Here is a 16718-nt window from a genome sequence, read left to right on the forward strand (position 1 = left end):
AACGGGAAGTTATAATATTTATTACAATTACTATTATCTAAATGTTAACCGTAACTGCACATATTTCAAGACCACAAAATACTATAAACAACAAATTGATGTTTATATAATATATCATTATTATTATTTTTTCTTTAATTAAGTTTTAAGTATTATAAATTTTCATAATTTTAATTTCTTTTAATAATTTGTGTGCCATAAATATTTTTTTATTTTTGCTTAAACACCCTACCATTTCATTCTTGTCATCCACAAGAAAACATTGCTTTTATCTTTTCATTTTTAACTTACTAATAAACTCTTTTCCTCTCACTAATTTCTTTTAAAAAATCAAGTTCACTGATAAATTAACAAAGATTAAAAAGGAATTATATGATAAAATACCTAGACAAAAATATTTTTTTCCAAACATTTAGGCTTTGTTCACTTGAATGGATTTGGAGGAGAGTGATTGAATGGATTTGAAGATAAATTTTTTGTTGTTTATTTGAGTGGATTTGGAAGCAAGTGAGAGTGAATTTGAAAGTAAAGTTTGTGAGAATTAGTGTAAGATTTTATTGATGTGACAGATTAAAAAAAGTTACTTATAAATCCATCCTCACTTACCTCCAAATTCACTCAAATAAACAACAAAAAATTTACCCTCAAATCTTCTCAAATTCATTCAATCACTCTCTTCCAAATTCATTCTAAATAACAAAGTGTTAAGGAAGTAGAAACTCAATTAAAAAATGTTCGATTTATTAATTACTTAAATTGTAACTAAATCTTATTTTCTTAAAAACATAAAGGACGCCTCTTTCTCACAAAGCTTTTTTTATAAATGTAATTAGCAAAAAATAAAATAGATATTAGTTTAAAAAATCAAAAACATATAATATCAATTTCACGAAAACTTCTTAACTCTTTAGTTTTTAAGTTGAGATGTCTTCAAGTCTAAATGTTGTCTCGAGTTGTTTTTGAGCTTTTACCTTATTAGATCTAGGCCACATAGATAATCACCTAATTTGCTTAATGTTTCACTAATATGTTTTAATTCTTAACCTCTTTTAATTACAGTTGATTTTCAATGATCTTGATCGCAATGCCCTTGCCTATAGGATGTGATTTTGTCGAGGAAATATCGATCATACGCGATTCAATTTTGGATAACTCATAATAATTTGAGATAATCTTAATCTTAATTATGTATATCAAGATAATCTTAGATATATGACAAGAGACGATGTAGGATGATGTAATGCTAATAAATAATTTAGATATATATATATATATATATATATATATATATATATATATATTAAAAAATAAATCAAATAAAATATTAATCCAAAGTATGTGGAAATAAATAAGGTATATACTTTCTTGTTCCTAATTAGTGGATTTAAATCATTTAAAAAAAGTTTTAAATTCATAATTAGTTTTGTTATTTTTAATAAAATATTATTTTTCAAATATTTAAATTGATTACTTTCTGTCTAAATTTAACTAATACATTTAGTGAAGTGAAATTAATTTAGTAATATTTTTTTTCGAAAATTGGTAGATTTATTGTTATTATTAATCGCTTTGTTCATTTCTTCACACACAGTCAAAGTTAATTTTGAAGAAACAAATTAGTACACTAAATCTTAATTATAATAATACCATCGTGTAATTTTTTGTTTTACTCAGTTTCTTTTAAGGAAACTCACATTTAATACTATTGTATATAGGTGTTTTTTTATTATCATATTTTGAATTTCACTTTGATAATATGCATCTTATTAGTTACATTAAGGCAGAACTCCAAATATATATGGTACTGTATCCATGTTTTTTTTTTTCTTTTTCTTTTATCAATAATAGACATATATGTATAAGTTAATTGAAAGAAATACCTAAAAATATACTAATTGATAAAAGAATAAATAATTAAAATTTCCAAAAAAAGCATATAAAAGAGGGGAGCATATATATGTATAAAAGCTTAAACTGCATGGGAGTTTCAAAACCGTATCTAAATTTGAATGAAGTAGAAGAAAAAATAAAATAAAAGGAAGAAGACTACTGAAATTAAGTAAAGTAATGCCCCCATTCAAAGCGTTTTATTGAAGTGAAATTAAAGCAATTAAAGCATTGTAATGAAAAATATTTAATTATGTTTTAATAACTCTGACAAGAAAACATTTTTTTCATGTTATTTCATAAATGGAAATAAATATATAGTTTTAATGCATTGAAGAATAAAATTAAAGATTTTATTTGAGAGTAATATAAATATTAGTGTGAGATGTATGATGTACTCCACAGAGTATATGTTGTTGAGGGAGAGAGAAAGAGTGATGGGGACCCATTCACCGCCCATAAGCACGCAGTCTTTCTGCAAACAAATCTAGTTTGGATCTGTCTTTCTCAATCGAACCCTAACCCAACACTGCTTCTCCCAAAATAGAAGAACAACCTTCGACCTGTTCTTTCTTTCTTCACCTCAAGGGGAAGGAACTCCATTCAAAGCCCCACCAATTGAACGTTTCTATAGGAAGCAGGTTCAAGTAGAAAGTCAATTTAAGGTCAATCTCCCCATCACCGATTTCAATCTCCTATTCCATCACCACTTTCAACTTCCACCACTTGGCATCATCAAATCAACAACATCTTCAACCAGCAAAGCAGCAAGAGATTCAGGAGACTCCACTCACTGCTCATATATAACAGTTTGTTCTCATTAATTTCCTTCCATTTCCATCCACTCCATATATTTTTGTTTCCTTCATCTACATATATACATACATATTTAGAATTTCCAAATTCATTTATATATACTTTCCAGCATATGCAAATGAAGTACTAGCTAGAGTTAAGACCTTCACAATCCTTGTCTGTATCCATAGACGACACTCAATTATACATTGAAGGATAGAATCAGAATGGATCCAATCACAGCACATGGTCAATCCCTTCCCCCTCCTTTCCGCCCAAGAGATCTCCATCTGCACCACCAGCCGCAGCAGCACCAATTCCAAACCTTAAACCAAGCCACCGACGACGAGAACAGCGGAAGCAGCAGCGCGCAGAAAAGGGAACGCGAAGAGAACAACGGCAACAACAACGATGAAGGTGCTGGTGAGGCTGAGATAACAAGGAGACCTCGCGGGAGACCAGCCGGCTCCAAAAACAAACCCAAGCCACCCATTATCATCACTCGCGACAGCGCCAACGCCATGAAAACCCACATGATGGAGGTGGCAGACGGCTGCGACATCGTTGACAGCGTGTCTGAGTTCGCCAGGAAACGCCAGAGAGGGGTTTGCATCATGAGTGGGACTGGCACAGTCACCAACGTCACTCTTAGGCAACCGGCTTCTTCCGGTGCGGTTGTCACTCTCCATGGAAGGTTCGAGATTTTGTCCCTCAGTGGATCTTTCCTTCCGCCGCCTGCGCCACCGGCTGCTTCCGGTTTGACCATTTACTTGGCCGGTGGGCAGGGACAGGTGGTGGGAGGGAGTGTGGTTGGGACGCTGGTTGCTTCGGGGCCTGTGGTGATCATGGCTGCTTCGTTCAGCAACGCTGCTTACGAGAGGCTTCCTTTGGAGGATGAAGACCCTTCGCTGCAAATGCAAGGAGGCTCAATTGGGTCACCCGGTGCAAGTGGTATTGGTCAGTCACAGCTTCTAGGAGGAGGAGATGCAACTGCTCCACTTTTCCATGGTTTGTCTGCTAACCTTCTCAATTCTGTTCAAATGCCATCTGAGCCATTCTGGGCATCCAATCGCCCACCCTTCTAGAGTCTGTTTGGATTAAACAACTTAATTCAATAAATTCTTGCTCATTCAACAAGAGTTTATTGCCAAATTTGACTTCAAAGCTTATTCGAATAAGCTAAATAGTAGAGGTGGTAAGTAAGTTACATGTTATTTTCGTAAGTTCAAAATAATATCTTCCAATTCTCTCATCCTTGTCGCCACAAGTTCCATTGCTGTTCTCTTCAATGTAACAGTTAGCTTTTCTGGTGGTGGTGGTGGTGGGGGAGATGGCAAGAAATTCATTTAGTTAGGGATGTTGAAAGTAGGAATCCAGGTTTCGTGCTTCGATAATTTGTGTGTCATTTTGATTATTAGGAGATATATAATGTTTTCTTTTGCATGTTTTCGAGACTGTAATTAAACTGAAGATGAATTTTTATATCCGTGGTGAGTTTAATTCTGTCAATGACAATGGGGTGCTCGTGTTTGTCTCGTGATTATATATGTATCATCCATCAGTTTCTAGCAGCAAAAACAGTAACATTAATGAATGTACGACCACAGTTTTTGGTTGTTTCAGTTTGACTGCGGGTTGATTAATCAAACATCTTAGTAGGATTGTTGGACAGACATTAATTTCTTTTTTCTTTTTCCTTTTACAATACAGTATCCGATTGGCATGATTTTAAAAGACGATTTTGGACTCTGATTTTGATGACAACGTGAAATCATAATTATAATGGCACCGATTATATATTTATCTGTAATTTTTGACAATATAAAAAGGTTAAGAAAACCGTAATAAGTGTTTAAAAGGCTTGGTAAGTATAGTAGGAGATGTGTATGCGAAGCAACTGGTACACACACATGCAGTGTCTGATGAAAGCTCCTTTTCGAGGCAGTCATCCTAACTTTCATTAAAAGATAACACTAACCAAGACACAACGTTCCCGAGTGTTTATTATCTAAACCCTCTGTCTCACTGTCTTCCATATTAAACCTATGAATTTTGCCCCAAACATGTTTTTATTCTAAGCACTGAACCTCTTTTTTTTCTTTAAAACACAAAAGTGAGGTTGAAAATCTAAATGAAATACAGTAACATGAAGCTTATCCAATCATCCTTGCTAGTGAGACTTTTTTGGCTTCTTTAATGGTATTGTGTGTACTGCATGCGTCCTGCCATCTATCTGTTGGTCAACTGATTCTAAATTTCCTCGAGCCAGACAACTGTTTTGTTCCCTCAAAGTAAGAATCTTATTTTGTTTTCTCTTAATATAGTTCCGTGCTATAGGTTCCTTACCAACCAATTTTTCTTCCTTGGAACCTTAAACATTTCTCCATCTTGCGGCTATATACTATCCTTAGTTTCAGCTATCCGCCTATTATTTTTCCAACTAAAGAAACAAACAGATTATTTTTAAGGAAAATGCTAACAAACTCTTCCTTTTTATTAAAGATACTTTCTTCCATAGATACTTTCTTCGAATTTCTTGAGGTTGTCATGCACTGGCTTAACAAGACCCTACTTTTAAAATCCAATTTTAATATTTTTCGGATAAGGTTGTAGTCTGATAAAATGGAGAAAAAATAAATATTATTGGAGTAAACAAATTATATTCTGATAGTGTTAGTTGGGTATAAGTAAAACTCCTTTACATTGGAAAATGTCATTACATCCCTAACCTGACTAATTGGTAGAACTTAGGATCACCGATCACGGGTCCATTTAACTATTCATTCTTGATGGAGACTGGAGAACATGAACCGACATTATTTAATTCTTTAATCATCCGCTACTTCAAAATTACATATATAAATGAAACGGTCAGCCAAAAAAAATCATTATACGAAGAAAAATTATGGTACCCCTTCACAAATTTAAGGGCTTTAGACTTTGTACGACACTCTGTCTTTCTCCCTCCTGTTTTTCTTTCGGGCTATGATAACAATTTTTTTAACAACTTTTTTTAGAATAATTATGTATTACTATTTTATTATTATGTATATTTGAAAGAGATCAGTTACAAACTATCACACAAGTAGTTGGAAAAAAATTGTTAATTTTTTTTAAAGAAACATTTTCCTTTTCTTTTGGTGTGTATGCATCCGTTTTACCATTGGTTCAGAGAGTAATTGTATTAACATCTTTATATATATATATATATATATATATATATATATATATATATATATATATATATATATATATATATATATATATATATATATATATATATATATATATATATATATATATATATATATATATATATATATATATATATATATATATATATATATGACTATAACACATCTCTTGTATATGGAACCCGCTTCACATCCTTCATAGGGACGAAAATGGATTTTCCATTAATGAAAGATAATATCTGAGCTAGTAAATTTTTTTTTTAAGTATAACAAGTATTTGGTATATTTTTTAGGTTTAGTATAATAAAAGAAGAATAACTTTAATATAGAAGTTTTGATTATGTTAGTTTTGTCTAAACTCCGTTAATGATTGAGGTAATTTACATTATTCATTTTATCGTTAGTATAGTTGTATGTATTATACGATTAATGTTGAGGGAGCCTTTTACAAATTTTGATGTTTTGATAAGTTTTTTATATTGTTCCTCTGTTCAGTCTCCAAAATATACGGATCAAAACACTGATTTAATATCTTACAATATATTAAATTTTTTTAATACTAATATCGCTGTATTTTAAAGGTTAAGATAGAACTGTAAAAAATGGGTAATCCGTTGATCTGGTTCAGTTTATCATGGGTTGGTCACTTAATTATCAAAAATAGAACTGTCAAAAAATTCAAATCCGGTCCGACTCACCATGGGTTGATGGGTTAAATGGATTGACTCACACTCATTTAAGTATAAGTTTTTTCCTAAATAAAAAAAATTATAATTTTTTAATTCAAATCTAAATAATTTTTACTCTAGATGTTAAACTTCAAAGACAATTCAAAATTAAAAAATATCATACAATCTAAACGTAATCCAAAAATAAGCACAAAAGGCGAAAAATAAATTTTTAATATTGATAATTTTTGTATCACTTGTCAATTTATAATATTATAGTCTTGAATAGATAAATCTATAATATTTTTCTCTCTTGAAACATATTTTTTTTATCTTCATCTACTATATAATAGAAAAAAATATTAACTAATAATATTGAAACACAAAATAATAAATAATTAAATTAAATTAGGTGGGTTGGTGAGCCAACCCGGCTCACCACGGGTTCAACCCGAATGAGTTGGGTTCTAAGTGACCGGGTTGAAAATTAACTCACATACAAATATTACAATTTTTTCAAACCCAACCCAACTAAAATCTGTGGTGGACCGAATTGGCTTGCGGGTTACAACCCATTTTCACATCACTAGGTTAAAAAGTAAGAGGGTGTTGCTCCCTCCACCACCTCAAGTGCTTATGCACCTCCTCACTATTTTCTTTTATTCCAAAAATACTCTACACATTCCCACTATTTTCTTTTATTTCAAAAATACCCTACACCTCCCTACTATCCTCAACAATCTTTCTCTTTCTCTCTCTACATTAATGGAACATTCATATGGCTTAGATTTAAACTTGTGATATATTGCAAAATATAAAATTAAGAGGAAACTTCAATATTAGTGCTTCTACCACTTCCATTTTATAAACTTAAAAGTTAGATGCAAATACAAAATAATAAAAATAATAATATTAATAGTAAATAATATATTATTATTATTATTATTATTATTATATAGTAACTTTATAATGACGAAAGAACTAAATAAATTTCAAATCTTTAACAAATAACTTTTCTTTTATATTTTAAGTATTTAATAATATTTTTATATTATTTATCTAATAAATTAAATACTTTATTCAAGTTATTTGAGTCAAACATGTCGGTAAGTTAAAACATAATATAATGTTAAAAATTATAGATATTAAATGTAAAAAAAAACACACACATATATATAAACATTTTTCTAGAAATTTCGAACAAAATTTTACCATTTATTAAGTAATTTGAAGAAAAAAAAATATATTGAACAGTGAAAATAAGATTGAATCAAACTTATTTAAGGGAAAGTGTAAATAAAATTTTGCAATATATCATAAGTTTAAATCTGAGCCATGTGAATGCTCCATTAATGTGGAGAGAAAGAAAAAGATTGTTGAATATAGTGAGGAGATGTAGAGTATTTTTGAAATAAAAGAAAATAGTAAAAAGATATAAAGTATTTTTGAAATAAAAGAAAATAGTGGAGAGGTACAAAGCAGTTGGGGTGGAGAAGAAATCACCACCCAAAGTAAGATTACATACAAAACTCATAAGAATATATGGACTTGTCTTTTATTCTTTGCCTTTTCTTTTATAAATTTTAAATTCTTAGTGGGTTCCATCAATGTTAATTGCATTTTAATGTTTATTTTTTCTCCGTAAAAAGATATTACATTTCAAATATATGTTCAATTACCTAAATATTTATCGAATTGAAATAAAACTAATGAAATTAAAATTCTTGTACTGAGAATATCTTTTTCTTAGTCTAAAAAAGTAAAATATGTAATTATTTATTTATTCGATTATTTATCTATAAATATTATAAATATGTCATTACTATTAATTATGATTTAAATATGTTTTTATTGTCTCAATTTTGATTCAAATTCTCTTAAATTTTGATATATTATGATTTTCAAATAAATATAGTTCTTTTGATGTTAATTTTTTTTACTTGTCAATTATATTTTTTAACCGAAATTAAAGTGATAATGCGTCAAATAAAATAAACAATTTAAATGTATTTAGCGTAAAAAAAATTTAATGTAATTAAATTAAAATGACTATACCTATTATTTTTTAAATTGTAAGGCAAAATATATCAATGTTTTGGACAAAAATAAATTTTAATTTTAGACTAAAAACATGTTTAATTTATTAATTATTTATTAACATTAACTAGCAATTGAATTATTGTTTAAACGTAACTATTTATCAACTTTTTAATTATTATTTATAATAATATATTTGTCCATTAGTTAGACATATTTTAAACGTAACTATTTATCAATTTTTGAATTAATATTTATAATAATATATTTGTCCATTAGTGTTAAACATATTTTACAGTTACTAATAACTATTTTTCAATGCAAGTTTTCACATAATTAGGGGATGGACATATTTTAACAGCTACTAAGAACTATTTTTCAATGCAAGTTTTCACATAATTAGGGGAGGGAGTAGGTTATAATTAAAGAACTATTTTTCAATGCAAGTTTTCACATAATTAGGGGATGGACATATTTTAACAGCTACTAAGAACTATTTTTCAATGCAAGTTTTCACATAATTAGGGGAGGGAGTAGGTTATAATTAAAGAACTATTTTTCAATGCAAGTTATAATTTTTATATTATTTGTTTAACCCTCTCTTCTCACTTTTATTTTTTTTTATCTTCTCGTGAGTTTGATTAAAATGTTTTTTAACATATTAACGGGAATTACATAAGTGTATAATTGTTTCTCGATAAAAATAATATTAATTAATATTTTATTATCACAATAAACTCCACAACATGTCAATTATCTCAAAATATATCACTATATTATTCACACAATAATTCATATTTAATTTTTGATGTACTTGTTTGAAAAATAGTTTCAATTTATAATATAATTAATGGTATTGTAATGGAAAATAAGTCATGTATGTAAAAATATATCAAATATCAAATTTCGATCAAGAATTATTTTCAATTTTACAAAATATTTCAAAGAATAAATATATATATATATATTAATATTGATTGTTATTTAATATTTAAGTAAACACTTATCAATAATGCTTTGGTTACTTTAAAGTTCAAGATTAATGAATCCAAACAAAATTTAAATCATCATGAAGTTGTTTTAAGTTTGTAAAGTTAAGAAGAGTTTTTAAGTCTAACTGATTCCTATAAATCGGCTTGTAAGGTGAGAATCAAATAAAAAAATAGAATGTCCACGTAGATTTTATTAAGATAGACCCCAACCATGTTTTTGATAACATATTAGAAGTGAACTTTAAAAGTAACTTAACTTCATAAAATCAACTTGTAAGTTGAGATTTTTATCTCACTTATATATTATAATTTGCCCTTGTCTTTGTTAGATGTGCAACTTCTGTAAAACATTTAACTTATTTAACCATATTCAATGCCGAATGCTTAATCTCAGCACGGAATGCAGGGTTGGAGATTAGTGTTTCACGTGCAAGAATCCTTATATCTTCTCTTGAAGAATCTCTTGAGACTCGAACCAACTCTCCCATTGCCCCTCCACTGATCATATCTATTGCATTTGCTTCTGTATCATATCAAACAAAAACTCTTCAACATATACAATGTTTAGTATCTAAATCATAGATGGATAAGATGTATTTAGTGCTCACCAAATTTTGCTAAGTGGCAGAGAGCAATCTCAATATGACGCCTAACTAACGAGACTTCATTATTTGCATTTTGCACAATCCACGGAAGCAAATCGTCCACTATAAGTAAAGACCTTTCGACCTTTGTTCCTGTATAACAAGCAATAACAATATCATTGATAAAGAACATGAATATGTCAATTTAAAGACAACGTATTTATTGTGATAACCATATATATATATATATATATAAAAGCTATTACCTTGAGTAGATGCTTTAGACTCACATTTTGCAAAGTTGGCTATTGCACGGGCAATCTGGGTGTGTACATCAGGATGTCTGCATCTGACCATTCCCAATAGTGCCTTGAGACCACCTTCATCTCTTATCTTTATTTGTAGTTTATCTAAATAGATGAACACCAAAGTTGTAAAGTTAGCAATAATGTACTTAATGCCTATCGAACAAACAACTCCAAAATCTATAATGAAACACTACTTGACATTTTGAGCTTTATACCACATTTATACTTTTCATTTAGTCTTCATCTTGAAACCAAGTGGATTAAATAACATGCCTTATAGTGACAGTCTAATTCAATATACTTGATACCCATTTTGGATACCGGATTTGAAAAAGTATGGATGATATTATTGACATTATAACTTTATAAGAGAAGGATTAATTGGATTAGTTGATTAAAGACAAACCTAAAAGAGGGGTTCAAGACATACTTAGGCTGATGTTTAAAAGTGGAATGAAATTCAGACCAAGAAATAGTGCAAATGACCGATGTCTTTCATATGAAATGTGCGGTGAACGAATAAGAGGATTCATATTGATTTTTTTCAAAGGAGAACCCCAAGAAGAGTGGGATGAAAAAAGTGATACCGTGCCTTTTCAACTTGTCATATCATAATTAATCTTTTATTCCTTAAGTAAGAAAGTAGTCAAGTTTTGGAATTGTTAGAACCATTAGAATTTAGTTTGATATGATAGACTCCTTTGTTGACTATGGTTTTGATATAAGAGACTATTCCTGTGTAAATTTCTCTCAAATAGCCTAAAGTTCACTACTCATTCCCTTTACCCAATAAACATCTTTAACGACTTGAGGGTATCACGTAGAAATAGATGAACTAGAGAAACTTGTTAGGTATGAGAGTAACAATTCCTCCCTGCGGAACATTTATTTGCTACATGAGACATTGTACCAGATTGTTGTGGTACAGGAACATATGATGGATCAACAACAGAAAAAAACTGGGATTCTAATTTTAGCATTGTCTTACATGTGTCATTCCATGTTTTAAATGGCAGGTAAATAAAAATAAGGTAGGAAATTTTGGAACAAGAGTATTCGAAGTAGGAGAAAGATAAGCATACTAAAATTGACATCCAAAAAAAAGTCATATTGGAAATATGAAAACAAAAGTTAAAAATATTGTAACACACAAAGCTCTTACGAGAGTGGTTGTGCCCCAAGATTATATATGTTGTTCAAATGGAGCCAATAAAAAGGGAATAAAAACAAATAATCATATAAAAGGAAAATGGTTGATGAAAAAATCTATTTGAGTAATGGAACCTCTTAAAGACCCTTTTAATGTATAAGTACATTTTCTTTTAGCAAAAGATTAAATTCTCATAACAATTTTTTTTTTCTCAAACAAGACTCTTTAAATGTATAAGTACATTTTTTTAGCAAACGATTAAATTCTCATTATGTTTTTTCTAAATTTGCAAGTTGTTTATTGTTGAAATTCTGTAGGAACAATTTCTTAACAATATTTTTTTTAGTTTTGTAGATTTGTATATTTATTTATAATAAATTATTTTAATAAAAATTTATAATTTTTTTTATAAACTCATGAATATTAATTTAAGAAATATATTTAACTTAATATTTATAAATTAGTTGGAAATAAAAAATTTGAAGAGTGAGTATAATAAATAGATAATTTAAATATATTGTAATTATAGTAATAGAAAAATTATTATAATAAAATATTGTAACTATGGTTGTTTATAGTAAAATTAATTTTGATAAATATATTTTTTTAGTTAAAGTAATTTATGTCATTTTTTGGGTGCCTAATAAGCTAGAAAAAAATATCATATATAATAGTGGAAATATTTGAAAAGAAATTTAATATAAAGTTAAAAATTAGTAATATCAATGTAAAACATTTAGGTTTATTTATAAAATAATATTTATAGAAAAAATTAAAAAAGTATATAATTATTTTAAAAAAATATTTAGAAAATTCATATACATCTAAATTGTAGTAAAATATAAATATTCTTAATAGAATTTTATAAAAAATTTAAATAAAAAAGCATAAAATTAAAAAATTTAAATTTAAATTAGATAACTATTTGTTGAAGTTATTAGTTATTTAAATTAAAGTTATTAATTATAAAAAATAAATTACTTAGTAATTTATTTTTCAAAATAAACTACGACCTTTTCTTAAAAACTAAACGTTTATTACTAAGTAATTTATTTTTTTAATCATTACATTTAATTTAAATAACTAATACATGAACGAATAGTTATCTGATTTGAATTTGTGAATTTTATACTTTTTGTATTTTAAATTTTTATAAAATTCTTTTAACATTTTTTATATTTTGCTATATTTTAAACTTATATATTTTTTGTAAATATTTTTTTTGAGAAAATTCTATACTTTTTAATATTTTTTAAATATATATTTTAAATATATTTTTTAAATAAATCTAAACATTTTATTCCTATTACTATTTTTTAACTTTACATTAAATTTATTTTCAAATATTTCTACCGACAATCATATTATTATTTATTTATTTATTCTAATTTATTACTCACAAAAAGTATTACATAAATTATTTTAACTAAATAAATATACATTTATCAAAATTAACTTTACGAAAAACAACCATAATTATAATAATTTTTCTAATATCATAATTTCAATATATTTAAATTATCTTATTTATTATTATCACTTTTCATAATTAATTTATAAATATTAAATTAAGTCTATTTTTTAAATTTATAGTCACATAAGTTTATAAATAAATATAAAGTTTTAATAAAATAATTTATTATAAATAAATATACAAATCTATAATACTAGAAAAAAAAAGTTACTAATTTGTTTATAAAAAACAGAATTTTAATAGTAAAAGACCAATAAATTAGAATAAATATGTTTAAAATTTAGTCTTTCACCATAATAATTGTTTTTAAACACTAAAAGAGTCTAGTGTATGTTTTTTTTGGTTCCTACTACAAGATTTAAACCTAGAATCTTTGTAAAATATTGAAATGTTCTTATTTTAATTTTTATTTTTGAGCGGATTATTCAAATGTCTACTCACAAGAATGATACTCAGAAACTTTCTTGTGCTATATCATCTGGTAAACATAAATAAGAGCACCCATAAATTTTTATGCATCCGTCCTACATTTCAACTAAAAGGCAAATGAGTCTGATCATGAGATTGAAAAACATGCTAACTTGAAAAATGAGATAATATCAAAAGTTTACCATTTCCAAAAAGATTAGCAAATGCTCCAGCAACCATTCGAAGGGTCTGAGGATCTTCAGCATTGGCTGCTACCATTGACAGTAAATTAATGCCTCCTTGAGCGGCAATGAGATCTTGGTTGGTTTCTGTTCAGACACCAAATAAGGTTGACATACCAGGAACCAAAAGAGAGACAAATAATTGGAAGTAAATATTTATTTTAAGTTTCTAGCAGAAAAGAAAAGGCTGTGGAAATTTACCATTCATTGCCAAATTGGCAATGGCGCTTGCTGCAACTCTATGTGTGGCTTCATCTTTTGAGTTCTTAAGGAGTGAAAGCAAGGGCGTAAGTCCACCTACTTCTACAATCTTCTTCTGGTTTCTTTCTGCAACATCAGGTTTGATAGATGTTAAGGCTAATTTTTTTATGATATAAATTTCAACAAAGCAACAAATAGACTTTCAAATTATGTTAGCTGAAATATAAACTTGATTTTACGCCTAAAAGGCATAATTTCTGTTATTATGTGTAGCATGTTTTGCCAGGAGCATGCTTAAAAGCAAGAGATTACCAGAGGAATTTTGGGCAAAACCGTGGCTGGTGTATAACCGGTCTCCAACAAGAGATTAAATATTTGTTGCGAAAATCTTAATCATAGGTTTATGAGTAGTCATTATTGGACAATTATATTCAAATTCATCTAACAGAAATTTATTCATTTTCACAAATTCATTGACCCCAGATCATATAATGCAGGAGTCAAACGCAATCCTAGACTTATGTTAGACTGCTATTTTATATATAAAAGGTTTATAAACATAAGTTGGCAACACTGAAACCTTCACAAGCTAAATTAGCTATTATTTTCACGGCATGGATTTGTGCATCAGCATCTTCTGGTTCAAGCAACGACAGAATCTTCTGCAATCCACCTGCTAAAATATCGACTTTATCAGCTCAAAATATCTTCTAAATTGAAAGTAATATTTATCAACATAAAATGTCTAGTTTTCAACATGCAAGATATGCAACGAAAACTAGCTAATAAATAATTACTGCCTTGTTCAAAGAGCTTGGCAGCTGAGGCCTCCTCTCCATTTCCTGAAGCTTGCTGTTGATGTTTAACCAGGAAAGAGGGAGAATAATCTAAACCACCAGCAACTTTCTCAGATCGAACTCGACGAATTTTTTGTGTTTTCTGCAAGATCAAGTTGCATTCAAAAGTGTTTTCAGTAGATAATTACAAGGTTAAGTAAACTTATGGCTTATTTTCTCTAAATGCACCAGAAACCCATGAAGAATTTGCAGAAACATGACGATGAGTACAGGTCGTCACATGTCTTAAAAACGATTAAGAGATTAACTAATGATACAAGTATTGAAGGTTTTGTGCAGTCTAGGGAAACTATTTGAACCTTCATGTCTTCATAAAGGAGAAGAAAACCTAATGATGATAATATTCGTAGATAGGATTGCAAAATATAATATGCCTAGACACTGAATAGTAATGATGATACCCTTTTAAGCTTTTACAGTCAAGTACAAAAATCACCATTTAAATCCTACAAGTTTTATAAATCTTTAATCACTCTACTTCAATCAAAACTAATAACATAAAAGTCTTATTTCCCTTTTATAAGAAAACATAAAATATAGCCAATTAATTACTATATGATATTCGTGCACTTCAGATATAGCTTACTTTTCCAACATTAAAACCTAATTGCAGCAGTTGACTTTGCAATCTGGTTATTTCTCTTTTGAGATTCTCCTTCTGCTGTGCCTCATCTTCCAACATCTTACGAAGTTTTAAGATATGTGATTCTCTTGATGCCTATTTCAGGAGACATACATACACGTGTAAAACTAATTCAGAAGTCACATAAAAAGGCACATATGCAAAGTGAAAAGTACAAAGGGCAAAAAAACATACCTCCCGATCTTTCAGTTCTTTCATTTGAGTTTTCAGACGATTTAGCTCCCCTTCGGTAGCATTTCTGATAAGAGTCTCTTTCTGAAGTAAATTTTTCAAAATGACTACTTCCTCAACAGGCACAATGGCCATCTAAGAAATGATAATTCACTTGTGAGCATGAAATGTTTTACTCTGACAATTGACTTACGATTATCATATTGTAATCTAATTTTTATCCTCAGAATTATTTGTTGACCCTTCCAATGTTCGAGCAAAATAGAATATAGTCGAAATAACTTAAGTAACTGAGTCAGAAAATAACAGGGAAGATAAACGGGACAAACAATTGAGATGAGTTGCTCCTGAATTCTTCACAATGAATTGACGTTATAATTTGTTGTGAGGGATGTTTTGTTGTTATATTAGCATGAGACAACATATGGTTTAACAAAAAATACTACCTCTGCAGTAGATGTCATACAAAATTCCTCATACTTTTTCTTATTCTCCATCACCTTCTCTTCTAGCTTCTTAATTGATTCCTTATTATAGTCTTTCTGATATTTCATCTTTCCTTCTGAGAAAAGGAAGCGCGTATCAGTACATATTTACCAAGAAATCATCAAATCAAACCATTCATGTTTGCTACTAATTGAACTTACAATAGATAAACCAACCTCCAGCGAATCCGAATAGCTTTCTTTGGCCTCTGATATCCGATGTTGTGCAATATTGTCCTGAAATTCCTTCTGCTGATGAGTTTGTCTAGTTCTATGTCTAGCCTTCTACATGAACTTTTGTAATCAATTGTCTGCTTTAATTTTACTGTGTTTCTCACGTTCATAACCTATAACAGTCACATACGTTCAGCATTGTTAAAATTGGCCTACATATCTACAAAAATGTACATTAATCATAGCAGCAAAATTTGGTATGTACTATAGTATGTTGAAAGTTATTTATGGAAAATTAATCAGTAGCTGCAACGGCCATGGGACCTTCCTCAATTAAGCAAAAAAAAGTAGGAAGTGCCAAGTGCCACTCACTAGCGGTGTATGAATATCTATAAAATAGCCAATAAATTGAAGCCCAATGCACAGAAAAGCCATCACTTACCCTACG

General features: G+C 28.7%; 2 protein-coding genes across 3 annotated transcripts; one reads left to right on the forward strand and one right to left on the reverse strand.

Moving 5' to 3' along the window:
* The first annotated feature begins 2294 nt into the window (after positions 1-2294).
* Positions 2295-4238, forward strand: LOC108335307 (AT-hook motif nuclear-localized protein 26). Of its 2 annotated transcripts, none has more exons than XM_017571299.2 (2): positions 2295-2696; positions 2813-4238. In XM_017571299.2, the coding sequence occupies exon 2, from the start codon at positions 2910-2912 to the stop codon at positions 3765-3767; it is 858 nt and encodes a 285-aa protein (XP_017426788.1). In that variant the 5' UTR covers positions 2295-2696; positions 2813-2909; the 3' UTR covers positions 3768-4238. The 2 variants fall into 2 exon arrangements, with proteins under 2 accessions (XP_017426788.1, XP_017426795.1); XM_017571306.2 differs by having other exon boundaries at positions 2874-4238.
* Positions 4239-9898: 5660 nt separating this feature from the next.
* On the reverse strand, positions 9899-16440 carry LOC108329161 (kinesin-like protein KIN-UA). Its single transcript, XM_052877525.1, is given in 12 exon segments — positions 9899-10144; positions 10182-10310; positions 10424-10567; positions 13701-13826; positions 13941-14066; positions 14521-14613; positions 14741-14879; positions 15384-15515; positions 15615-15746; positions 16058-16170; positions 16270-16353; positions 16356-16440. Coding segments are annotated over 12 exon segments (1518 nt in total). The 3' UTR covers positions 9899-9929.
* Positions 16441-16718: the final 278 nt, after the last annotated feature.

Source organism: Vigna angularis, chromosome 1 (assembly GCF_016808095.1).
Source record: "Vigna angularis cultivar LongXiaoDou No.4 chromosome 1, ASM1680809v1, whole genome shotgun sequence".
NCBI classification, from domain to species: domain Eukaryota; kingdom Viridiplantae; phylum Streptophyta; class Magnoliopsida; order Fabales; family Fabaceae; genus Vigna; species Vigna angularis.